The sequence below is a fragment of the Mobula hypostoma genome, chromosome 1 (genome assembly GCF_963921235.1).
Source record: "Mobula hypostoma chromosome 1, sMobHyp1.1, whole genome shotgun sequence".
In the NCBI taxonomy this organism is placed as follows: domain Eukaryota; kingdom Metazoa; phylum Chordata; class Chondrichthyes; order Myliobatiformes; family Myliobatidae; genus Mobula; species Mobula hypostoma.
In genome coordinates, this window is record NC_086097.1 from 94,406,595 (window position 1) to 94,432,533 (window position 25,939).

The 25,939-nt window shown below is 47.8% G+C and overlaps 1 protein-coding gene across 1 annotated transcript in view; it reads right to left on the reverse strand.

The window, feature by feature from the left end:
• LOC134358575 (pleckstrin homology domain-containing family H member 1-like) overlaps positions 1-25,939 on the reverse strand; it is a 203,394-nt gene that overhangs the window by 111,847 nt on the left and 65,608 nt on the right. Inside the window, exons 6-8 of the mRNA XM_063071313.1 lie at positions 16,759-16,840; positions 9,943-10,871; positions 4,617-4,695 (exon numbers count right to left, since the gene is read on the reverse strand). Coding sequence (XP_062927383.1) covers positions 4,617-4,695; positions 9,943-10,871; positions 16,759-16,840 — 1,090 coding nt within the window. The remainder of the gene's footprint in view (positions 1-4,616; positions 4,696-9,942; positions 10,872-16,758; positions 16,841-25,939) is intronic.

Below are 25,939 nucleotides of genomic sequence, written 5' to 3' on the forward strand. Positions count from 1 at the left end.
ACAAACACAAGAGAGGAATAAATAGTCGATGTTTTGGGCCAATATCCTTCATCAAGGCAGGAAAGGAGGGGAAAAGAAGCCAGAATAGGTAGGTGGGGGAGGGGAAGGAGTACAAACTGGGAGGTGATAGGTGGAACCAGGAGAGGGGATGATGGGTAGGCGGGGGAGGGGAAGGCATACAAACTGGGAGGTGATAGGTGGAACCAGGAGAGGGGATGATGGGTAGGCGGGGGAGGGGAAGGCGTACAAACTGGGAGGTGATAGGTGGAACCAGGAGAGGGGATGATGGGTAGGCAGGGGAGGGGAAGGCGTACAAACTGGGAGGTGATAGGTGGAACCAGGAGAGGGGATGATGGGTAGGCAGGGGAGGGGAAGGCGTACAAACTGGGAGGTGATAGGTGGAACCAGGAGAGGGGATGATGGGTAGGCAGGGGAGGGGAAGGCGTACAAACTGGGAGGTGACAGGTGGAACCAGGAGAGGGGATGATGGGTAGGCAGGGGAGGGGAAGGCGTACAAACTGGGAGGTGATAGGTGGAACCAGGAGAGGGGATGATGGGTAGGCAGGGGAGGGGAAGGCGTACAAACTGGGAGGTGATAGGTGGAACCAGGAGAGGGGATGATGGGTAGGTAGGGGCGGGGGAGGGGAATAAAGTGAGAAGCTGGGATGTTAAAGTCTGAAGAAGGAGGAATCTGATAGGAGAGCAGAGTGGATCATGGGAGAATGGGAAGGAAGGAACCAGAGGGAGGTGAGAGACAGGTATGGAGAAGGAGTAAGAGGAGAGGCAGAATGGGGAATGGAAAAAGAGAGAAGGGGAGAATTTAGAAATTGCCAGAAGTTAGAGAAATCAATACTTGTCCCGCCAGATTGGAGGCTACTCAGACGGAATGTGAGGTGTTGTTCCCCCAGCCTGAGAGAGGCCTCATCGTGGGCAGTAGAGGCCATAGACCAACATATCATAATGGGAATGCAAAGCAGAATTAACATTTTTCAGGTGGCCACCGGGAAAGCCCGGCTTTTTATGACGGATGGAATGTAAATGCTCGATGAAGTGGTCCCCTAATCTACATCTGGTGTCACCAATGTCAAGGAGGCTGCACCAAGAGCTCCAGAGACAGCTGATTACCCCAAGAGATTCACAGGTGAAGTGTCGCTTCCCCTGAAAGGACCGTTCGGAAAGCCTCATTCTGGGAACAGATGTGGCAGAGACGGAAAAACTGAGAGAAAGGAATAGTATTTTTACAAGTGACAGGGTGGGAACAGATATAGTCAAAGTAGCCATGAGAGTCAGTAGGTTTATAAAAGGTATCAGTGGATAGACTGTCTCCAGAGATGGAGACAGAGATCGAGAAAAGGGAGAGAGGTTTCCGAGATGAACTAGGTAAATCTGAGGGCAGGATGGAAGTTGCGGGTAACTTTGATGAAGTCGACGATCTCAACACGTGTGCAGGTAGCAGCACCAATGCAGTCGTTGATGCAGCGCAGAAGGGGTTGGGATGCACTTCCATTGCAGACTTGGAACATGGACTGTTCCACATAGTCAACAAAATGCAGTGTTTCTCCAGCAGCGTGCGTGCGTTCCTCCAGATTTCCAGCGTCTGCAGGCTCTTGTGTTTACAAAACAGTGGTGGGTGGGAGGGGAGTGTGAAGATGGGAGCCAGCTGCTGGAGGGAACAAACAGTGCTCGATTGGGAATCCTTGGAGAGAGGTGAACGGCAGCTGAAACCAGACTGTGTGAAGTGAGGGGATGGAACCAGGAGGGGAGGGAGACAAAGGTGGATGAAGGCTAGGGGTTCTGGTGCCAGCCCAGCCATTGTTGCAAGCTCCCTGATGTGCAATTCCTACTTCTCCAAGGCCCTCTCCCAGGTCTCTTTCATCCTTTTGCCCATGGAGCTGGTCAGAACAAGGATGAGGATAGCGTACACAGGAGTAGGAATACACCAACCAATCAGTCCCACAAGCCTGCTCTGCCATTTAACAAAGTCAAGGCTGACCTGGGAGACATCTACAGTAGGTAACTCTGCCAGAGGGTGAAGTGCAACGAAAAGTGCCCCACCAAGAGTGAAACAACTGACCACGCATCCAGACTTGACCCTCTGTTTCCACCTACCTCTCATCATCTTTCACCTCCTTGCTTTCCACGAATCTATCTACGTTCAAGGACCCTGCCCACACCACCCTTCAGGGAAGAGAGCTCCAAAGACAAACGCCAGCCTGTCCTCTCTACTTTATGCGGGCAATGCCTTCTTATGAAAGGGCGAGCCACAGCTCTGGGCTCTCCCACAGCAGGAAGCGTCTCCCTGTCAACAGCTACTGTGATCCTCCAGGAGGGGGAGCCACATTACTGGAAGATAAACCTTCCCCCCTTTCCTGCTGCTCCTGGCCACATGAAGTTAAACCAATCGGCTTGTCTGGACTTTGACTGCCTCCTGTCTCGGGGCGGGCTCTCTCCAGTGGAGCACAGCCACTTCCTTCCTGATCAACCCCGAATTAAGCATTGGTGATGCCATCGGACCCCACCCTGCAGGGACCCAAAAGTCCGACACTCTGAAAACCCAAGTGAAAATCAAGGGAGCTGGAGGCTTACAGATGGGTTAAGTCAGTTGGAGGACTGAAATACCCATTCCTTTAGTACTTTCCAAGGTAATGGAGTCAGCCCTCTCCATCCTGATTGTGGTCACTGATGATGGCAGCTACAGGGGATTGAAAACTTCTTGGATTTCAAAAGCAGCTCCCTCCTTCCCTCCTTTGGTGGAGAGTGTAAGACGCCACAAAGCCATCAATTCCAGCTGAAAATAGTCAGGAGACAGAAATAGCACCTAATCACAAAGCAGACAGCAGAACTCTTGATCTTTTCACTGTTGTCGTTTTGCTTCCTTCAAAAATTATTGACCCAGTTCCAGCTCCGGTCTCCATCAGCCTGTTTATTTAGTGCTTTGAAGCTGAGCTGATGCAGATTTGCCAGTGAACACAGCCTGCATACTTCAGGTTAATCGGGGATGTGGAGGGTGGAGCTTTCTGTCTGATTTGCAATGTGGGCTGCAGTGCTCGAGTGGAGACAGTCAGACCCGACAACCTGAGACTCCCATTCCCCTGGGAAAGCTGTTCCATTTGCACATCTCACAGTAGGGTACAGCGTGATACAGGATCTCTAGTCCACGATGTCCATGCCAGTCACGAGAGCAAGTTTAAATAATCCTGTCTGCCTTCCTGCAAGTGATCCACATTTCTCCATCCTCCACCTGTCCAAGTGTTCCTATTGCATTTGCTTCCGCAGCCTCCCCAAGGCTGTAGGTTCCAGGCTCTACAACATCCCAAGTTAGAAATCTGGCCTTGCTTGACTTCTTTAAGCTTCCTCCTTCTTACCTTTAACCTATGACCTTTAGAATTTGATGTTTCCACTCTGGGGGAGAAAGACCATCTAGTCTGTCCATGCCTCTCATAAAAATACACATTTCAAACAGGTTACCCCCTCACCACAGAAAGCAAAGCAAGTTTCTCCAATCCAAGCAACACACACAAAATGCTGGAGGAACTCAGCAGGCCAGGCAGTATCGATTGAAAAGAGTACAGTCGATGTTTCAGGCCGAGACGCTTCAGCAGGACTGGAAGTCAGAGTAAGAAGGTGGGGGGAGGGGAGGAAGAAGTACAAGGTGGCAGGTGATAGATGGAACAGAGAGAGGGGGCGGGTGAGCGGGGGAAGTAAAGAGCTGGGAAGTTGGTTGGTGAAAGAGATACAGGGCTGGAGAAGGGGGAACCTGATGGGAGAGGATGGAAGACCATGGAAGAAAGGGAAGGAGATGCACCAGAGGGAGGTGAAGGGCAGGTAAGGAGACAAGGTGAGAGAGGGAAAACTAAATGGGGGAATGGTGAAGGAGAGGGGGAGGGGCATTACCAGAAGTTTGAAAAATCGATATTCATGCCATCAGGTTGGAGACCATCTCTGCGGTTCTCTAATCAATGGTCTATTTACCCAAACCACTGGCCCTGGTCAGACAACTGGAGGCTCTTCACGCTGCACCACACAGCCCATTCAAAAGAGGACCCCAACTCTGATCAGGCACATTCCTCAAGACCCAATCTCATCTCACAACATCTCATCTTCAGCTGCCCCTGTATCCAGCTGCAGAACAGATGATAAGCAATTTTTCAGAGAAAAACAAAGAAAAAATGTGTTTGAATTGATCTTTCCCCTGGGTTTGTTTGACCGGCAGTGTGTGGGAGGTTAATCTATAGTTGCTCAAGACCTCCGGTGTTGTATCTAATGCAAGCTCTCATATACATGCTCTGGCTCTGCTTACAACATACTGACACACACAGGACGTTCGTGCACCCGGACAGAGGCTCACATTCATGAACTGGGTGAGAGAAGCAGTATGTTACAAAAGACTCTTCACCATGTCTATATAGTGTACAGAGGAGAGCATTCTGACCGACTACACCACAGCCTGGTACAAAGGCCCACAGCACAGGATCACAAGAGGCTGCCAAGGGTTGTAGACTCAGGTTCCTGAGCCCTAGAACACTTCCTTCTGAATGACGTTGTTTACTCTATTTTTGCTGTATGTTTCACTGTATGTGACAAATAACCGTCTTTACCTGAACAAACACACTTACGTCTCTTAGAGGGGTTAGCTCCCAAGGTCACATCCGACATCCTCATGCCCGACTTTGCCAAGGCGTAGATCCGACCCTCCTGAAAAGGCAAGGGGATATGTTCATCGGAGGGCAACACTAATCCTGCGTCTGAAGTTAAAAAACTCATCCTGAATGAGTGCAGTGTGAGTGAAGGGTGTCACCGTACAGCCATCATGGTCCTTAACTACAATGAGCCAGCTGTGCGTCAGTGGGTTGCAACCTCTGCCCAAGGCCCAACTGGACGCAGCAGAGGATGCAGACGCCGGAATCTGGAGCACGGAAACAACTGCTGGAGGAACTCCATGGGTCCAGCAGAATTTGTTGGGGGTGGGGGAGAGGGGGGAAGAAAATTGTCAGTGCCCTGATGAAAGTTGACCCAAAAAGTTGTCGACTTCTACCTCTAGCCCAGCCTTCCCAACCCCCAATCAGGTGCTGCTTGACCCACCGACTTCCTCATGCACCAAGACAGATTATTTGGTGCTCACAATGGCTAAATGATGGCAAATGTTAGAACAAGTATGCTTCCTACAAGTTTTCTCTATTACACCGCAAAAACTAAATCTGTCAAGGGTTTGAAGTTTTCCAGAAGGTCTGAGGCTTTGAAAGATTCTGAAGGAATGTATTTCTATAGGCAGACCATTCTGACTAAGACGCACAGAATTGGGAATGGGCTACCAATTAATTATCCATCCGTGTCTGGTATGGGTGAGTATCCTTCCATTTTCACCTCTGCAATCCATTCCCCCCCTTATCCATCAGCTATAGATTCCTGGTCACGGTCTCAGGATAAGGAACAAAGCATTTGGGGCTGAGATGAGGCTCTCCTTCACTCAGAGAGTGGAGAACCTGTGGCATCCTCCAGCACAGTCGGCAGTGGAAGCCGATTTGGTGAATTTAATTACAGGGGTCGATAGATTTCTGGAGACAAAGGCACATGAGGATATGGTATTGAGACACAGGATCAGCTGTGATCACACTGAGTGACAGAACAGGCCAGGAGGGTCAAATGGCCTGCGCCTGCTCCCTTTACTGGTGATAACCACATTTCAAGTTTAAGTTCTCAATTGGAACACCTTGCAGTGGTATTAATTACTCCACATAGTGGAAAAACTTCATTGCTCTATAATCAATAAAAATTCACTTCTCCCCAGCTCGCTGTTAAATCTTCTACTAAATTATAAATCAAATATAATCAAATTCTCATCGTAAAGCCAGTTAGTGCGACGTTATTACAGCTGGCGGGGGGGTGGTGTTGGAGTTCATAGTTCAATTCCAGCATCCTCCCAATGGAATGCGTGGGTTTTCTCCAGGTGCTCTAGTTCCCTCCCACAGTCCAAAGATGTGCCGGCTGATTGGTCAGTCTAACTTGTCCCGCGATGAGGCTGGGGTTAAATCTCGGGTTGCTGGGCAGCGCAGCTTGAAGAGCCAGAAGGGCCTAGTCCACACTTTCTCAAAATAAATAAACTCATAGTCAAACAGAACTCGGACAACGGAGTATCTGTCGACCAGCAAACGCCCATTTCGTCTCATCCTCTTCTATTCTCTCCACGTCTTCTGCAACACCACACCCCGCCCCCACAGACACACACACACACACACACACACACACACACACACACAGTGATTGACATGGCCAATTAACCCGGCAACCCACACACCTTTCTGACGCGAGGGGAAATCCAAACTGCACGCAAACGGCACCCGTCAGGACTGAACCTGGATCATTGGAGCCGTTAGGCAGCAGCTCCACCAACTCTGCAGATAGAGGGCAGCAAAATATTTCCCAACCCCATTCTCCTGCTTAATCCTGGTAATTCTTAACCCCCTTACCAATCAAAAGCCTGTCCATTTCTGTCTTAAATTCTCCCAATTATTTGGCCCTCTATGGCATTCTTCAGTAATGATTTCCACAGATTCACCACCTCATCCCAGTTGGAAGGCTGAGCCCTGAGCTCCAAGATTCTGTTACTCATGGGAACATCCTCTCCAAGTCCACTCCATCCAGGCCTTTCAGCATCCGGTTGGTATCAATGAGATCCTCACCCCCACCCTTATGATTTACATCGAGTACGGGCCCAGTGACATCATATGCTCCTCATAAGTAAGCCTGGGATCATTCTTGTGAAATTTTCTATACACAAAGCCCTTGTATGTGGGAAGAAGACATTCTGTGCACTGAACTATCCTTGGAGATAGGATTATGTACACAAACAAAGCATTCTAGAAATGTACATGGAGACAGCCTCTGTAACTGCAGAGAACAGAGATTATAGTTACTGGGATTGGCCACTGTACTTTACTACAGAAGGGTGTCCAGCCTACACAAACGGACGCAGGGGAGACCATTCCCCAACCCCACAGATGGGAGGATGGCCACCATATGTAGAAAGAAAAGAATTCTACAGGAAAGACGTCCACAGAATAATTCTGATGCAGGCTTTTGACCCGAAACGCTGCAACGACTTCTCCCAACCCCTACAGATGCTGCTTGACTCCCCAAGTTCCCCCAAGGATTGTTGTTCCAGATTTCAGTGCCAGCAGTCTCGTGTCTCCACAGAGGTCCTCGGACACACAGACTCACCCTTCACCAAACCCAATGTGTTTACAGAGATAGGTCTTTGTAACTATGGAGACTGGCCACTCTACAAGGCAGTCCAAACATGGACCTTGTTACATTCCCCCACCTTTACCTGCTCAGCTCTTCCTGTAATTTTTCTTTTTTCTCCCAGATTCCAGGTTCCTTGAGGTTGTTATAGGCGGGGGCGGGGGTGGGGTGAGGTAATAGGGGCAAGCTCCCACTACCTATCCAATACTCCCAATGGCGAGCACCTCAAACAGCCTCTGACCACCAAGTCCAGCTCCTGGCCTTCACGCGTGGCTTAGCACTGAGCCTGGCGGAACCATTTCTACTGACAGGAGAAAGGGGCAAAGGTGGGTTACTGGTGCCTTAAAACCAGTCACTTTGGGCAGATGGGGCACATCAGCCATAGATGGCAGCTCATCTAGGAGAAGGAAAACTCTGATTTCAAACCTCCGCTGCCTTGGGGCTGTACCCACTCATGGGGAAGGCTTCGGCAGTAAACCCCAAGGAAAAAATCCAGAGCTGGACTTCCCAAGGCAGTCCCATGTTGAGCTCAGCACTGATTGACCACTCCTGCAACGCTGCTGCTACCAAACTGTATCGGTCTCTGCCGTTCCTTTGGGTTCATCAGGTGTGTGGGGAGGGGGAGCTTGCTACATGAGCAACAGCTTGCTCTCCATATCATACTGCCCTGGCCTGTGTATCTAGACAGCTAGGCCACATTATCCATGGTCGACCCTGACCGACAGAGGCCTCACTCAGGGTCCAGCACCTGCAGTGTGTCTTGTCCCAGGCTCTTTTACACAGTGACAAGCTGTTCTACAGAGAGAGGGAAGCCACTTGTGATCCTGGGAGAATTATCCTATAGACAAACCATTCTCCACTCTTCCCATGCCATTCCAAGCAAGACAAAGCACTGGACACACCCAGCCTGTCTGCAGACAGGGAGGTTACCCTGCAGAGAGGAGCAGATCATATCAAATTTAACACTCAATACTACTTTGCAAGAGAGATTACGTTTTGAACACAGACAGTTCATGGTGTATGTGCGAGCTGTTTTGTTGTTGATGCTGTCTGTGGTGTAGTCACCCGAGTACAAGCGGGGCCTGTCGGGACTCGCCTGTGCTGCTGTCAGTCGGAAGCTCAGATCATCCACACAATAAGCAGCTTTGACAGGAATTAAATAGAAAGCCGAGACATGCCATTCCAGTAATTGTCCTTTTCCTGCCTTTTGGGAAGGAATGGCTTACACTTGTGGATTCTGACAGACGAGGACAAGGAGCTGTGTCGTCGCCTCCTGTGTGTGAGCATAGCGGGGGTGGGCTGTGGAGAAAGCTGTGGTGGGCGTGGATGAGAGGGGGAGGGGCGTGGATGGGGGAGAGATGTGGATGGGGGGACGTGGATGACGGGGGCGCGGATGGGGGGGCACGGATGGGGTGCGCGGAGAGAGGGAGCAAGAGTTGGGAATCATGTCCCACTCAGCACTTGCCCAATTCCTCTGCCTATCACCAGGGCTGTGTTTTCTCACTGCCCACCATCTCATCTTGAGACCCAGTGAACTTTCCTGGTTAACTGAACACCTTTTAAAACAGTGAATTGACAGTGCGTTGGACTAATAAAAAAGTACACCCAGTAACTCTGCAGGCTGGTCAGCACCAAACTCCACAGCGTGGATTAGCGGAAGTGTCCCGTACTCTGGGTTCACAGGGGCCCAGTACCCTGCCACATTAGAAACTGATGGGGGAGAGGCAATGTCATTGTAAATGGGGTGGGGCCTTGTCACCTTGAGAGGGCAATTGAAAGATCTCCCTTACGTTGCTCGGCAATGTCAGAATAGAAAGTTATACGGCCGGAGGGTAATACTAAGCCCCCGCGGATGTGGTTAGTGCCATGGTCTCACAGCTCCACCTGCCCGGGTACAAACCTGACCCGAGAGTTATTTGTGTGGGGTGCGCACGTTCTCAATGTGACATGTGAGGGATTCCACACACCCCTGCCCCAGGATTTCAGATTTCCCTGAAGTCCCCAAGTTGTGCAGGTTGGCAGATTAACCGGCCACTGAAAATAGCCAGTAGCGTGGGTGAGTGGTCGAACTGGGAGGAGCTGATGGTCACGTGAGAGGGATGGGGTGACAGAAGAATGTTTTGGAATGGGACTGATGGGATTATTCCATCATTCCATCACGATGGGATTAATATAGATAGAGTGGATAGCTAGCCCCTCTTCCCCAGGGCACCACTGCTCAATACAAGAGGACATGGCTTTAAGGTAAGGAGTGGGAAGTTCAAGGGGGATATTAGAGGAAGGTTTTTTACTCAGAGACTGGTTGGTGCGTAGAATGCACTGCCTGAGTCAGTGGTGGAGGCAGATACACTAGTGAAGTTTAAGAGACTACTAGACAGGTATATGGAGGAATTTAAGGTGGGGGGTTATATGGGAGGCAGGGTTTAAGGGTCAGCACAACATTGTGGGCCAAAGGGCCTGTACTGTGCTGTACTACTCTATGTTCTATGATTCTTGAGGGCCAGCATAGACAATGGGTTGAATGGCCTTTGTATTTAGGACACTCCTGCCATCTTTTACTGGAAGACCGTTGCAGTGGAGAATGGTAAAGACACTTTATCCAGGTGGGTGGGGCTGACAGAGTTCCAATGTCTTTGTAGGGTTGTGGGGGGGTGCAGGTTAGAATCTACCTTGGGCAAAGGTCCGGGGAAGTAATCTTACCCATGAGGGAAAGCGATGCAGTGGTGGGGGTGGGGGCCTGCTGGTAGTAGAGACACGCCTGGAGCAGTCTGAGCCTGGGGCCTCCAGCGGAAAGCGGGACGAGTCGTGGATGGCAGCGGGGGCCCACTCGTCTGTCTCCATCTGCTCGGAAACGTCGTCGATGTCCGTCTCCTGCAGCTGCACAGGTGGTGGTGGGACGGCCGCCGGCTTGAAGGGGGGGATGTCAATGGAGACGATGTGGTTGGGCCTCTCGGCGCCGGCCTGCGGTTGGCTGCAGTGTTTCTTCGCCAGCTGGATGCTGTCCCTGGGTACCAGCGGGGTCCTGACCTTGGGCAGAGTCATACTGGTTCCTGCGCTGCCTTCGCGGGTAGCCAGGCTCAGCGGGGCAGGTGCAGCAGCCTTGGGTCTGGGCGAGGGCAGCAAGGAGAGCAGGGGTGGCGGCCTGGCGGGGAGATGGAGGTCCGGTCCGTTGGTCTCGCTCGAGGAGTCCAGTCTTTGCCGGCGGAACACGGTGTGCTCCTCGCAGGAGGCCTCCTTCTGCACGGCGGGCGGTGGGGCCGACCCGCTTTGGGCATCCGGGGCCGCTCTCAGAACTTCCTTGGCCACCCTCTGCGGCCTGGCGTGCTCAAGCCTCACTCCCCCGCTCTCCGGGTTGCCCGCCGACTGCTGCGACTCGCCCCCGTGATCCCAGACGTCCGGGCCGGATGCTGCTGGGGTCAGACTGCAGACGCATCGACCGGCTTCCCCGGCTGGACTCCCTTCCGCTGCCGGCTCGCTTCCCTCCTGACACAGCTCCTTCTTGTCCTCAGGGGGCGGCCTCGCGGCTTGGTCAGGCTTCCCTGGCGGAGTGGGGGCCTGAGGAGCTGGGGGCGCAGGAGGAGAACCAGAGACCTCTGTCACGCCAGTCACCGGCCTTTTGCCTTGTAGATCTGTTCAACAGAAAAACAATCCTGTTACTGACAACCACGACAGCCAGAGGTGCCACCTCTCTGTGATGGGGGTTGGTTGCTGGCAGGTTACGGAGTTATACAGCACAGAAACAGGCCTTCGGCCCAACTCTTCCATGTTGACCAAGGCGTCCAGCTACGCTGGTCCCATTCACCCATGTCTGGCCTACATCCTGCCAAATCTTCACCATGTACATACCTGTGCGAGTGTTTTTCAAATGTTGTTAATGTACCCGCCTCAACCACTTCCTCTGGCAGCTCATCCCATATACCGGCCATCCCCGGCATGACAAAGTTGCCCCGCAGGGTCCTGTTAAATCCACCCCCTCTCCCCTTAAGTCAATTCCCCAATCCTGGAGGGCTGGGGCTGCACAATCACACTCCTCTCTCACCATTGGCTCGACTGCATCCAAGGATTCCAGCAGGGTATCGGACAATAGCTTCAGCATCTACAGGCCAGGCCGCCCTGCCCTTGGGTAGAATGCCAGGGACATGGTAGGAGTGGATGGGAGGTGGGGAAGGTCAGTGTGCGGAGATAGAGGGGGGAGTTTGTGATGGCAGTGGAGCAGGGTATTACAGTGTCCTGGGAGAGCAGGGTTGGGATTCTGAAGGGGGGGCATGGCCAACCTGCATTGTGATGGGAATGGAGGTGCTGGACAACAATGGTGTTTGGGCTGTGATAGGACAAAGGACAGGAAATAGTCCCCTATTGGGCAGGAAGAGGAAGGAAGGGATGGGTGTTAAGTTTTAGCATAATTCAGAGGGCGGATAAGGATAACAGTCCAAACCCCTCTTCATCTCCCCACCCCAACTCAGATATCCAAATTCCACCTACCCCCTTTCATGATTGGCACTGTTCTCACTCAGTCCTTGTTGGGGGAGCAGGGTACAGTGGGTGGGGAGTGGGTAGGGGGCAACTGTTTCACTCTGCATCGCATGTGAAACTCCACCTATGGAGCTTACAAATCTGTACTTTTTGTACTAGTCAGTCCATAATATATAGGATCAGACACTGGCCATTCAGCCCATCGAGTCTGCTCCACCATTCCAGCCACAGCACTTGAAACCATCTTCATCTAAACCAAGCAACACACATCAAAGTTGCTGGTGAACGCAGCAGGCTAGGCAGCATCTCTAGGAAGAGGTGCAGTCGACGTTTCAGGCCGAGACCCTTCGTCAGGACTAACTGAAGGAAGAGTGAGTAAGAGATTTGAAAGTTGGAGGGGGAGGGGGAGATCCAAAATGATAGGAGAAGACAGGAGGGGGAGGGATGGAGCCAAGAGCTGGACAGGTGATAGGCAAAAGGGATACGAGAGGATCATGGGACAGGAGGTCCGGGAAGAAAGACAAGGGTGGGGGAACCCAGAGGATGGGCAAGGGGTATATTCAGAGGGACAGAGGGAGAAAAAGGAGAGTGAGAGAAAGAATGTGTGTATAAAAATAAATAACGGATGGGGTACGAGGGGGAGGTGGGGCATTAGCGGAAGTTAGGGAAGTCAATGTTCATGCCATCAGGTTGGAGGCTACCCAGACGGAATATAAGGTGTTGTTCCTCCAACCTGAGTGTGGCTTCATCTTTACAGTAGAGGAGGCCGTGGATAGACATGTCAGAATGGGAATGGGATGTGGAATTAAAATGTGTGCCCACTGGGAGACCCTGCTTTCTCTGGCGGACAGAGCGTAGGTGTTCAGCAAAGCGGTCTCCCAGTCTGCGTCGGGTCTCGCCAATATATAGAAGGCCACATCGGGAGCACCGGACGCAGTATATCACGCCAGCCAACTCACAGGTGAAGTGTTGCCTCACCTGGAAGGACTGTTTGGGGCCCTGAATGGTGGTAAGGGAGGAAGTGTAAGGGCATGTGTAGCAATCTGCGTCCGGTGCTCACGATGTGGCCTTCTATATATTGGCGAGACCCGACGCAGACTGGGAGATCGTTTAGCTGTCCTCCAGAGAAAGCAGGATCTCCTAGTAGCCACACATTTTAATTCCACATCCCATTCCCATTCTGATATGTCTATCCATGGCCTCCTCTACCGTAAAGATGAAGCCACACTCAGGTTGGAGGAACAACACCTTATATTCCGTCTGGGTAGCCTCCAACCTGATGGCATGAACATCGACTTCTCTAACTTCCGCTAATGCCCCACCTCCCCCTCGTACCCCATCCGTTATTTATTTTTATACACACATTCTTTCTCTCACTCTCCTTTTTCTCCCTCTGTCCCTCTGAATATACCCCTTGCCCATCCTCTGGGTTCCCCCAACCTTGTCTTTCTTCCCGGACCTCCTGTCCCATGATCCTCTCGTATCCCTTTTGCCTATCACCTGTCCAGCTCTTGGCTCCATCCCTCCCCCTCCTGTCTTCTCCTATCATTTTGGATCTCCCCCTCACCCTCCAACTTTCAAATCTCTTACTCACTCTTCCTTCAGTTAGTCCTGACGAAGGGTCTCGGCCTGAAACGTCGACTGCACCTCTTCCTAGAGATGCTGCCTGGCCTGCTGCGTTCACCAGCAACTTTGATGTGTGTTGCTTGAATTTCCAGCATCTGCAGAATTCTTGTTGTTTGCGTTTTCATCTAAACCAACTCCACCATTCTTTAATAAAACACTTAAGGTTTTCAGCCTCCTTAACCTGTTCCTACATTCAATTCAATCATTGCTGAGTTGCAGTTTAATTTCACTTGCACCCTGACCCAGTAAGACAATCACCAGTCTCCATTTGGTTTAAACACCCTCCTTTGGAAGGAAAACGGCATGCAGGTTTTCATTAACTCCAGTGAAAATGCCTTTCCTGCCTTCTTGGCTAAGTGTCTAGTTCTCATTTAAAGATTACATTCACATTGAGTTTCACTCACCAGAGGAAATAGAATCTTTCCCCACCTGCCTATTCCATCTTTCGATTGTGACTGTTACTATTATTTTAAACACAAATTAAATTTATGCAACGTTTATTTTTTCCCCTCAGGAACTACCTCCTGGTGATTTCCTTATCCTTTGTCCTCTCAACTGTCCCCAACCTGACGGATCCTGTGCAGAGCAGTGCTTGGTTTCTGAATGACACAAGGAGAGCTCTCTTGACAGAACACCACTCCCTCTGTAAGCTGAACGCTGGGGATAAGAGTAACGACTGGGAAATCGGCACACACAGGTCCTTCTCTCAGGTTATAAACAGCCAACCTATGTACAGCCCACTAATACAACAGGGTGTTAGGGAGACCGGCAACGTGAGGCTGCAGGCACACTCTGGTATGTGGGAACCGAATTTATGGTCACAATCACAACTTACGAAGAGGTAAAGATTTCTCAGGAACAGAGAAATAACCTGGGGAGGAGCATACCAAAGCGTAGAAATATCCCGTACGTGGGACTCAACCTCGTGCACAGCTGGTTTCCCCAAGTTCAGCATTCAGTTAGAAGATCGCTCCTTATCTTACTGATTGACAGAGGCTGGTTGGCAGGCAGAATGACCAACCTCAGCTCCAGTTCAATTTACCCCAAGCTTTTATAGAAACTTTGAGAACACACGTGCTGGGCTCAACTTTGAAAAAAAAGTTTGTGTGAAGAACATCTTGGTCACTATATATTGCGTCCAGTGTGCTGGTGAGTGGTAGAGGCTTGGGTTGTGGGGGGGTAGGAATGGAGAAATTATAGGAACTTGGGGAGAATAAAATGGAGTGGTGTAAATTGGTGCTTGAAGGTTATCATGGATTCAGTGGGCTGAAGATAGTTTCTCTCTGTCCCTAACTCCCAGCCTAACACAAGCAGAAAATAGATCTTACTTAGTTTGCTAAGGTGGGGGAGAACTCACAGCCATTGTTTTTGCAATTTGACAAATAAAAGAAAATCCATTTGTTCCGAACCTTCCCTCATTTCCCTCAGTGGGAAACAAAAAACAAAATTGCACTATCCGTCCTCATCCAAGTGGTGAACAATATCAGAATCAGAATCTCTTTATTGCCAGTACTGTATGTGAGACAGACCAGAATTGATTGTGGTTTGGTGCCAAGCATAAAACACAGGACAGTACCAGAACAGACAACACAATAGCGTCTAACAGTTTACAAGACAACAGTGCAAACAGCCATCAGCAATCAATTCACAGAACAGTCACATGCGCAAACGTCAATAATCAAACTTAAATAAATGTGAATGTACAAGCAGACGCAATAATTCTCTGCAGGACAAGGAGAGCAGGAAAGACCACTGAACGGACATTGTATAGGGACAGAGGGTTATTACACCTGAGTGAGTTTTGGTGAGAAGGAGTCAACAATAACTGATCGGTCCAATTTAAGGTTAACATTCCTACCAGTTAATCTCTAGTTACTGAATAACAAGCCATGGATTACATGTCAGAGCTGTAAATCGATCTCTGGTTTCTAATAAGTCGTTTAGTTATATGGAATATTATGGGAAGCAGTCAAACATTAAACTCCAAGATTAAGCATTCCTGAAACCACTAAATGTATCAATGCTCAGCTTCTCAGCTGGTACCCACTGATGTCCTTCAGTGTTTTCTTCACTGAGATTGTGTTATTGGGGATAACCAGAAGGTGAACGAGTTCATTCATTATTACTTCCACTAGGCGGGGTGGGGGAGAGAGGGAATACAGGAAGAGCTGCTCCTTTTCAACACCCTTAGACAAACTAAAAAGCCCCTCTGTCTCTCCACCTCAAAACACACTCTGGTCTTGAGGTCTCTTCCCTTGACACAGTGTCAGTAACGCTCTTTGTTCACACATCACACGTCAGTTATTGGGAAAAAGTTTCACTATTGGAGAAGTTATAAGCCAAGGCACTTGACAAGATTTAACAGGAATAAAGAGAGTCAATATGTCTACGGGAAAGGAAAATTATGTTTGATAAGTATTAACAGGCAAGACAAAAAGTTTACTGGTATTTCTTAAATATTCAGGTGATACATATGGCTCTTTGGGTGGGAGGAAGGTACTTTAGGGTTGGTAAAAGTCTGCTTTCAGTCTGGGAAGCAGTGACAACATAGGGGTGTGAGGAAATAGATGCAGGAGTCAGAGCTGGGGCCTCAGTTACTGGCAGCACAGTGTGATGCAGCCGGTAGAGCCAATGCCTCACACTTCCAGTGACCCAAGTTCAACGCTGAACTCTGTGTGAGGTTTGGGGCACTCTCCCGGTGACCATGAGGGTTTCCTCCGGATGTCTGTGTTTCCACCCAGATCCAAAAGACGTGCAGGCTGGTTGGCTAATTGGCCAGTGCAAATTTCCCCAAGTGTGCGAGTGGGTGGGAGAAAGTGGGGAAGGGAGTTGAGAAAAGGGAAAGGAATGGGATTAATACAAGATCAATGCAAATGGGTGACTGTCAGCCATGCCTTTGGAATGCATAGGTTAAAGGGCTGTACCACTGTGAACATTAATCATCCAAGTTATTGGTTTAGATAAGGGTGCCAAGAGTAATATGTATATCCAAGCTTGCCGACAATATACAGTGGGGATGAGTTGTGAAGGGGGCACCAAAATTCTAAAAGGCGAATTATGCAAATGGACAAGAAGATGGCTGAAAGAGAGATATTAAACTCAGGTATGAAGTATGGGGAAAGGAACAGTTTATTTTAAGTGAACAGCAAGTATTAAAAATGTTGATGGCCCAAGAGATTTGGGTGCCAGTAGATTAATAAATAATAGGAGTAGGCTATTCAGCCCCTTAAGCCTACCCCACCATTCAAAACAATCATGGCTGATCTGCCTGAGGCTCACCTGCTCAGCTGTGCCAAGTTCCCACAACCCTTGATTCCCTGATCTGCCAAAAAAGCATCGACTTCCCCTGTGTATCTGTAGCAGAACTAGAACACCTCAGCCAAACCTGGAGCTGTCCATGTTAAGTAAGGAAATAACCTTGAATTTTCTCCTGCAGGGCCTGGATTTCTTCAGCTTGCTTGCGGCTAGTCACTTTCAGATGGTAGTTCTCAAATTCCAACTATAACAAAAAGCAGAACAAGAAAGAAGGGAATGTCATTGTTGTTTTGTAAGTTCCAAAACATTCAACTAATTAGAAGAAATTCATGGGACCAGGAATGCGAGGCTAACTTCGCGTTTCACTTTCAGCGAGGCACGTGCTCATGGTGCGCCATGACGTGTGCAGTTCATGTATTTTTACATACAATCCATAATGGATTATTGAAACCAACAAGAATGCTTAATCAAACTATATATTTACAATATTACTCATATGCTGCTGAAATATTAAATACCAGGCAGGGTTTACATCTAACAACAACTTTTTTGTTGCTTTTGATTTCCAGATCGATTAAAATTAGTTCCAAAAAAATAAAATTCACACCTTGTTCATTTGGAAGGGGGATATTTCTGTTGCATTGAAGAGTACACGTCACAGTCTCCCCTCCTTAGCTATAAACCAACTCAATATAGAATGCATCTCAACAATATACATAGTACACTATAAAATACAAATACTACAGACATCCACAACATAGTAAATTTTAATCGCTGTGGAGGATTTCTTACTCTTGAGGGATAATGTCTTTCGTGACAAAGGAGGTCACTCGGCTTGGGAGGCGAGACTTGTGACTGTGAAACAATCTCAGGTTCTGGGGCCTCCTCCATGTTAATTGTAGGAGCTGACTCTGAGACTGCAGGAAATGGTTCTGATAGCTCAGGACACCTTTCTTTTTCATTTTTTCGCTTCCAGTTTGTGCATCTTGATCTTGGGAAGGCACATTTAATTCACTGGAGTATTCTCTTATTAATCCCTCTCTTGCTGCTGTTATGATCTGATCTGTCCTCTTCATTTCCTTATCCACAACATCATCTGACAAATCCTCTGTTTTTGTATCTCCGTTGACTCCTTTCTTCTTGGTCTTCCATTCATCTAGCTGGGCTTTGGTTTTGCATCTACTTTGACAAGCAGCTTTTTGTCTCCCACTTGAAGTTCATGCAATAACCTTAATGCACGCAGAGTCAATTCTGGTTCTTTATATTCACAAAAGCTGAATGCTACAATCATCCTGAAGCTCCTTGAATGCTTCCAACTGAAAACCAAGCCACATTTTGCAAATAACTGCCTGATTAACACATCAGAAGCTTTCTCAGTTACATTGCCTACAAAAACTGATTTTATCACTTTTATTCTTCTTCTGAACAGCATGGTCCTTCGTTAAGCTTTCCAACCAGAGGCGCAGAGGGTCGCACCGAGACCCATTTGCAGGGCTCTGTTGGGCCATAGTTTACGAGTACAGCATGAAGACAATTGTGGTATCATCCAGTACCTTTTAAAATTTGCTTCCAGTTGACTGCATTTGGATAACACATACAAAAAATGCCGGTGAACGCAGCAGGCCAGGTAGCATCTCTAGGAAGAGGTACAGTCGACGTTTTGGGCCGAGACCCTTCGTCAGGACTAACTGAAAGAAGAGCAAGTAAGAGACTTGAAAGTGGGAGGGGGAAGGGGAGATCCAAAATGATAGGAGAAGACAGGAGGGGGAGGGATGGAGCTAAGAGCTGGAAAGTTGATCGGCAAAAGGGATACAAGGCTGGAGAAGGGAGAGGATCATGGGACGGGAGGCCTAGGGAGAAAGAAAGGGGGAGGGGAGTCCAGAGGAAGATGGAGAGCAGGCAAGGAGTTATAGTGAGAGGAACAGAGAGAAAAAAAGAGAGGAACGGGGGGGGGGGATAATAAATAAATAAATAAGGGATGGGGTACGATGGGGAGGAGGGGCATTAACAGAAGTTAGAGAAGTCAATGTTCATGCCATCAGGCTGGAGGCCACCCAGACGGAATATAAGGTGTTGTTCCTCCAACCTGAGTGTGGCTTCATCTTGACAGCAGAGGAGGCCGTGGATTGACATATCAGAATGGGAATGGGATGCAGAATTAAAATATGTGGCCACTGGGAGATCCTGCTTTCTCTGGCGGGCAGAGTGTAGGTGTTCAGCAATGCGGTCTCCCAGCCTGCTTCGGGTCTGGCCAATATATAGAAGGCCACACCGGGAGCAGCAGACACAGTACATCTGTATTTGGATTTTCAGTTAGGTTGTAGTTGTCTCAGCCAATCATATCCCGCCAATGCTGGCCCCCCTGTTTTTGCCACATACAAGCCCAATATGGCTTGTTAGTTGTTGTATCTCACTGATACGAATGTCATTCCCACAGCAATTATCCTTTCTCCACTACAAGTTGTTATTTGGATATCTGCAGGCTTCAGTTTAGTATCTTTGAAATGCTGTTCAAACTAATTTTGTAGAATGAATGAAATAGCCAAGTCTGGGTCCAATTCCATTTTAATTAATATGCTGTTCACTTCTGGTGTAAGCCATATTGCCTGTCTATTGCTAGTGTTCACATTATAAATTTCAAGATTAACCCAGTCCTATTCATATCATCTACAGACATCTCACCTCTCCTGGAAGTTCCAGGAGTCTCCCGCATATTAATAGTGGCTCCCTGATGCCCACAATTTATATACAATGTCACGGAAATTGATTTTTTTGAGAGTGAGCGAGCGAGAGAAAGAGTGTGAGAGCGAGAGAGAGCACGAGAGCAACCACGAGAGGGGGAGAGAGAGACAGCGAGTGAGTGCGCCATGGCAGAGTGTTCCAAAAAAGAAAATATAAAACATACATCACCCCAGACTTCACTAAAGTGTACCTCTGCCTAATAGGGGTCAAAAATAATGACAGTGTTGCTCGCTGCACTGTTTGCAACAGTGACTTTTCTATTGCCCATGGTGGGTTAAGACTGTAAAAGACATGTTGAGGTGAGTTTAACAGGTGTCATTCGTTCATTAGCATAGCTAACGTTATTTAAACTAGCTGGTCGGCTGCTAAGGAGCTACTCTATTGCAGACATCCCACCTCTCCCGGAAGTTCCAGGAGTCTCCTGCAAATTGATGGTGCTACCTCCCTGAAATGAGTTTTTGCAGGGTGGGATGTCTGTCATTGGCATTTTCATCAACAGCATGCAGATTGGTGTTCTTTTTGAAACTGCAACTTGACTTTTTAGCTTTTCCTCTTCGCTGTGTGCCTGACATGCTCTTACTTTGTTACATTTTCTGCAAGTTTCACCTTTAAACCTGCATTGGTGTGCTGTATGTGAGCCCCTGCCACAACGGTAACACAGTTTGTTTGGCCAGGCCAGTTTCTATTTAGATGTTGCAATTTTGTTCACCCTCACTTTCACTCCTGACTGCACCTCAATTGTGTCTCTGTCTGCTATTTCCATTGATACAGCAAGTTCAATTGCTCTTTTAAATGCAAGTTGCACTTCCATTAGGAGCCATTTTTGAATGCTTCCTTGTAAGATTCCACAAACTAAATGATCTCTCAGTGTATCATTGAGCCCATCACTGAACTGACAATGATCAAACAATCTCTCCAATTCAGCCACATACACTGAAATGGACTCCACTTTCTTTTGATTCTGCTTATGAAACCTAAAGTGTTCTGCATTCAACAATCATTTCGAACCTAAATATTCCTGTATTACTTTGATGCTATTAGCAAAACTTATTTCAGCTGATTTGGTAGGAGCAGTCAAACTTCTAAGCAAACTGTAAGCACTTCCACCCAATGCACTCAGCAAAACAGTTTTTCATTGGTTATTCCATTTGTTTTAAAATATTGCTCAATTAGCTCAGTATACACGAGCCAGTTATCTCTGTGCAATAGAACGTGTCTATCCTTCCGATGTAGCTAGTAATTTTAGTTTTTTTAAATTTAGAATTATTACCCAATACTCACTGTTCATGAACCCGTGAACTCTTCAACTCTCTGCCTTTTTTTTTTAAAAACTCTGTCATCTTTGGTGAAGAAAACACGCTGCTCTGAATAAAAAAAATGTACAGCACTTTTCTTTTCAAATGACCCTTTTTTGCTGCTCTCTTTTTAATTTGAATATCTCACTGTGCTCCAGCAGGTAGGTAGTCGTCTTGAGTTCATTTTAAAACTAACTCATCACCACTGTTATGTTGTGTAAACTCCAAAACATTAAACTAATTAAAAGAAAGACACAGGACTGGGAATGCAAGACTTTGTTCTTTTTTTTTACTTTAAGCAAGCCGCACGCTAATCACGTGGTAGCATCATAACGTGTGCAATTCAGGTATTTTTACATATCCCATAATGAATTATTTAAGTGAACAAGTATGCTTCAAACAATATATTTACAATATTACTGAAATATTAAATACACAGTTGTGTTGACTCATCATTATGTAACGTCATTCACTTATCACAACCTGCTCCACCCAATCCTGGACCACTCTGTATAATTCTATTTTTCCTTATGACAAAGGAGGCCATTCATCCATTGAGTCTATGCTGGCTCTCAGAGCAATGCCATCAATACCACTCCTCACTTATTTCCCTGTAACCAAGTTTCTCTGACATTTCCACCAATTCCATCATCCCACTTGGGCTACACGGCACTGACTAATTAACCCACCAGCCAGCAAGAGGGGGGAAACTGGAGTACCCAGAAGAGATTCATGCAGTCAATCTCCACAGAATCCTCACCGACAGCGCCGAGGTCAGGATCACTGTATTGTTGACCAAGTGCTAACTCATTCAGGGTGCTGTTTGCAGAAAGATCATTCCTTGCACCATCCACTCTGTCATACTTTGTCCCACTCTGATATTTTATGCTCGTCACTGTATTTATCAAGACATTTAATTTTAATTTTTGTACTGTTTATTCTGGGAATATCAGGCAAACATCATTCTGGTGTTTATGACATTAAATTAACCCGAATCTAGACTCCAGCACTTTCATACCATTCTTGTTGGGCTAACTCCTCTGTGTTTCCCGCTTTACATACCTTCCTTTAAAAGCAGTTCCCATCACCCCTAACTTCAAATCTACGAAAATCATTCCATAATCTACAGCTAATTAGAAGATGACAACCAATGCATCCACCATTTCCATGGCAACCTCTGAGAACTCTGGGATGCAGGTCATCCAGCTCTCAGGATTTATTGGCTTTCAGTCCCATTAATTCCCCCAGCACTTTTCTATTTATGAAGACTAATTTCCTTTCTTTACACAAGACTCCTGATCCACTACACAGGACAATGTGCTTGAGATTAACTCACCCTCTCATAGTTCTGAGCAGAATAGATGTGAGGCCCCACACTGCAGTCCTCCCCACTGTCCCAGAGCCACCACTGCCATTTGAGCTCTGAATCAGAATCACCTTTATTATGACTGAAATAGGCTGTGGAATTTTGTTTAGCAGGAGCAGGTGAGTGTAACGCATGAAAATTACAAAGTTACAGAAATTATATATAAAAAAAGATCAAAAAAAGTGAGGAATGTTTGTGGGTTCAGAAATGATGGCGGAGGGGAAGCAGCTGTTCCTAAAACAGCGAGTGTGCATCGTCAGGCTTGTGTACCTGCTCCCCGATGGTAGTAATGAGGAGGGCTTATTCTGACTGGCGAAGGTCTGTAACGATGGATGCCCCCTTCATGAGGCATCACCTTTCGAAGTTGAGAAAATGATTGAGTTGGCCAACCCGTGCAGCTTTTTGTCGATCCTGTGTACGGCAGTCTCTATACCAGATGGTGATACAGCAGTGAGAGTGTTCGCCACGAAACATCGGTAGATATTTACTAGTCTTTGGTGACACACAAAATCTCCCCAAGCTCCTGATGAAGTACAGCCAGTGGTGTGCCTTTGTGATGGCATCAATGTGGTGGGTCCAGGAAAGATCACGGGGCTGTCGACACCCAAGAACTTGAAACTGCTCACCCTTATCACTGCCGATCCCTTAATGAGCATTGGCGTTTGTTCTCCCTACTTCCCTTCCTGAAGTCCACAATCAATTCCCTGATCTTACTGCTGAGTATAACGTTGTTATGACACTGCTCAACCGGCCGACCTACCTCACACCTGTACACTTCCTTGTCACCACCTGAGATTAGTCAATAAACAGCAGCCTGCATAGGTATTGCTGTTGCTGTTGTCTAAGGCAGAGTGGAGAGCCAGTGCAATTGCATCTGCCATGGGCCTATTGTCACAGTATGCAGACTGCACTGGGTCCAGGGTCCTTGCCTGGGGAGGAGGTGATTCTACCCACGAGTTAATGAGCTGAGGGAAGAAGCAGGACCACGTGGCTAAGGAAGAGAAAAGTAAAGCTGGGAAGGAATCAGGCTGCTCACCAGTTTCCAGTGCCTGTGGGAGGTCTGGCGAGTAGTAAAGCTCCATTGACATGGGTTTGATCCCAACGTCTGGCACTGTCTGTGTGGAATTTTCATGTTCTCCCTGTTGGGCCTTTTTCCAGATTTCCTGCCTCGTCCCAAAAGTTATTATCTTAAGAATGTAAGTTACCCCTAGTGTGGGTACGTAGCAGGGGGTTAGGAATGAGAGACAGAACAGGTGGTGGAGGGGGTGGAATTCAGACTGATGGTAATACTGCATTAGCTGGCATAGACTTGATGGGCCAAATGGCCTCCTTGACAAATATATACGTTACACTGTCTGGGCTTGTGTTCGCTTTAATCGAACACTGAACAATATAACACACTTTTAACAACTTAACTACACCATTTCATCTTCAAGAGCAGGCAAATCTAAAGGCTGACCAGCATTTACAGGTAGACACGAAGGAAGTCTTTACTCTGACGTCAGTGTCCTGAACAAAGGAGCACACCCTTAAAATTAGGGGAGGGGTGTGGATGGGTTGGAACTTGCAGTGCTGATCTCTTCCCGGGAGAGGGGTAAGTGGGAATGTGGGACCACCCCGCCCCCCCCCCGAATGAACTGCAAGGCAGAGTAGAGTTGACAGCTACATCCCTTAATCTACACATCACGTTCTTTCAGTGCTGGAAAGAGGAAGGAGAATGCATACAGGAATTAGTATACAACAGTGGTAGACAAAACCCGATTAAACACGTGCGTTGGCTTGTGTTTTTAATCTGATGAATTACTATTGGTTGCAGTGGTGGTGTTGGGAAATGCCCAGCCCCACGTGGTGACACAAAAGCTCAGCTTAGGTGCTGTCAGCGGTTGGCCAGCACACTGATTTTTAACTGCTCAGGCTCCCACGTGGAAGTTGTGAGCCAGGGAAGCTGCACAGGAGGCGGCCACTATGGAGAGACAACAGGAAGGAAAGAGATATACAGAGGGCAGGGTTTCCACCCCCAAGGTTAACGGCCTGCCTGCCTAATAATATTTTGACATCCCAGGAATGCAAGTTACTCATCCCATGATAACAGAGGGCCAGAGGTCAAGGAATATGCTGAGATTCCACAGTGATTATGTAGTGCTCAGACCGTGCCCCTGGTTTTCTGGCAGCAAGGGCCCAGTTACGACTCTGCTCCATGTCGAATCGACCTAAGGAATCTGGGAAGAGGGGGAGAATGTGGCTGGGCCCGTCACTGTCCAAAGACTTGTCTGGTGGAAGATGTGTGAGTGAGGAATATGAAAGGATCCTTGTCATGAGGCAAAGTTGTCCTGTGACGAGCCGGAGAGGAAACCGTCCTCTCCTTCGCATGCTGAATGACACCCACTCTGTCCCTTTGACCTTCCTCACTGGTCGTGCCAATCAGTCCTCCATGAGAAGAGACTACAGCTCCTGTACAGGGGCGGGGGAGTCCCTGGAAATAATCCAGGAGCAACAGACTTCTGCCCCAGTCTTCATTTTATTGAAATGTCAATCAGGGAGTATGGGCACTGGTGGCATTGCAAGTCTTCGAGTCATACAACATGGAAGCTGGCCTTTGGACCAACTGGTCCATGCCAACTGTGATTCTCATCTCAGAGTGTCCCATTTGCCCATGCTTGGCCCATATCCCTCCAAACCTTTCTTATCCATGTACCAGTCTTACAGTCTTTTCAATGTTGTTGAGGCAGGCATCATATAAATAAACATAGAAATTTACAGCACATTACAGGCCCTTTGGCTCACAGTGTTCTGCCGACCACATAACCTACTCTAGAGACTGCCTAGAATTTCCCTAGTGCATAGCCCTCTATTTTTCTAAGCTCCGTGCACCTATCTAAGAGGCTCTTAAAAGATCCTATCGTATCCGCCTCCACCACTGCCGTTGGCAGTGCATTCCACGCACCCACCACTCCCTGTGTGAAAAACTTACCCCTGACATCCCCCCCTTGTACCTACTTCCAAGACCCTTAAAACTATGCCCAAAGAATACTTGCAAAGAAAGCACAACAGTGCCTTTACTTCCTCAGGAGTCTGCAGAGATTCGGCATGCCATCAAAAACCTTGGCAAACTTCTATAGATAAGTGGTGGAGTGTGTGATTACTGGCTGCATTATGGCCTGGTATGGGAACACCAATGCCTTTGAGTGGAAAATCCTGAAAAAGGTAGTGGATTTGGCCTGGTACATCACGGGTAAAACCCTCCCAACCATCGAGCACTTCTACATGAAACACTGCTGTAGAAAAGCAGTATCCATCATCAAAGGTCCTCACCACCCAGGCCATGCTCTTTTCTTGCTACTGTCATCAGGTAGAAGGTACAAGAGCCTCAGGACTCTCACCACCAGGTTCAAGAACAGTTACTACCCCTCAACCATCAGGGGATAGCTACACTCATTTAAAGACTTATTATTTTATGCTCGTTATTTATTGCTATTTATTTATAACTGCATTTCAGAGTTTGTTTACAGTTTACATATCCTGTTTACAGTTAGTTCTATAGATTTGCTAAGTATGCCTGCAGAAAAAGAATCTCAGGGTTGTATGTGATGACATGTATGTACTCTGATTAGAAATTTTACTTTGAGGTACATTAATCACTTCCTCTGGCAGCTCATTCCATGTACTGACCATCCTCTGGATGAAAAAGCTGCCTATTAGGTTCTAATTAACTCTCACCCCTCTAACCTTAAACTGAAGCCGCTAGTTCTCAATTCTCCAACCCTGGGAAATAGAAATAGACTGTGTGAATTCACCCTATCTATGTCCTTCATAGTTTTACACACCTCTACAAAATCACTCATATTCGCTACACTCCAGTGAAAGAAGCCCCAACCTGCACAACTTCTCTCCAGAAGTCAGCCCCTCGTGTCCTGGTAACATCCTCTGAAACCTCTTCTTC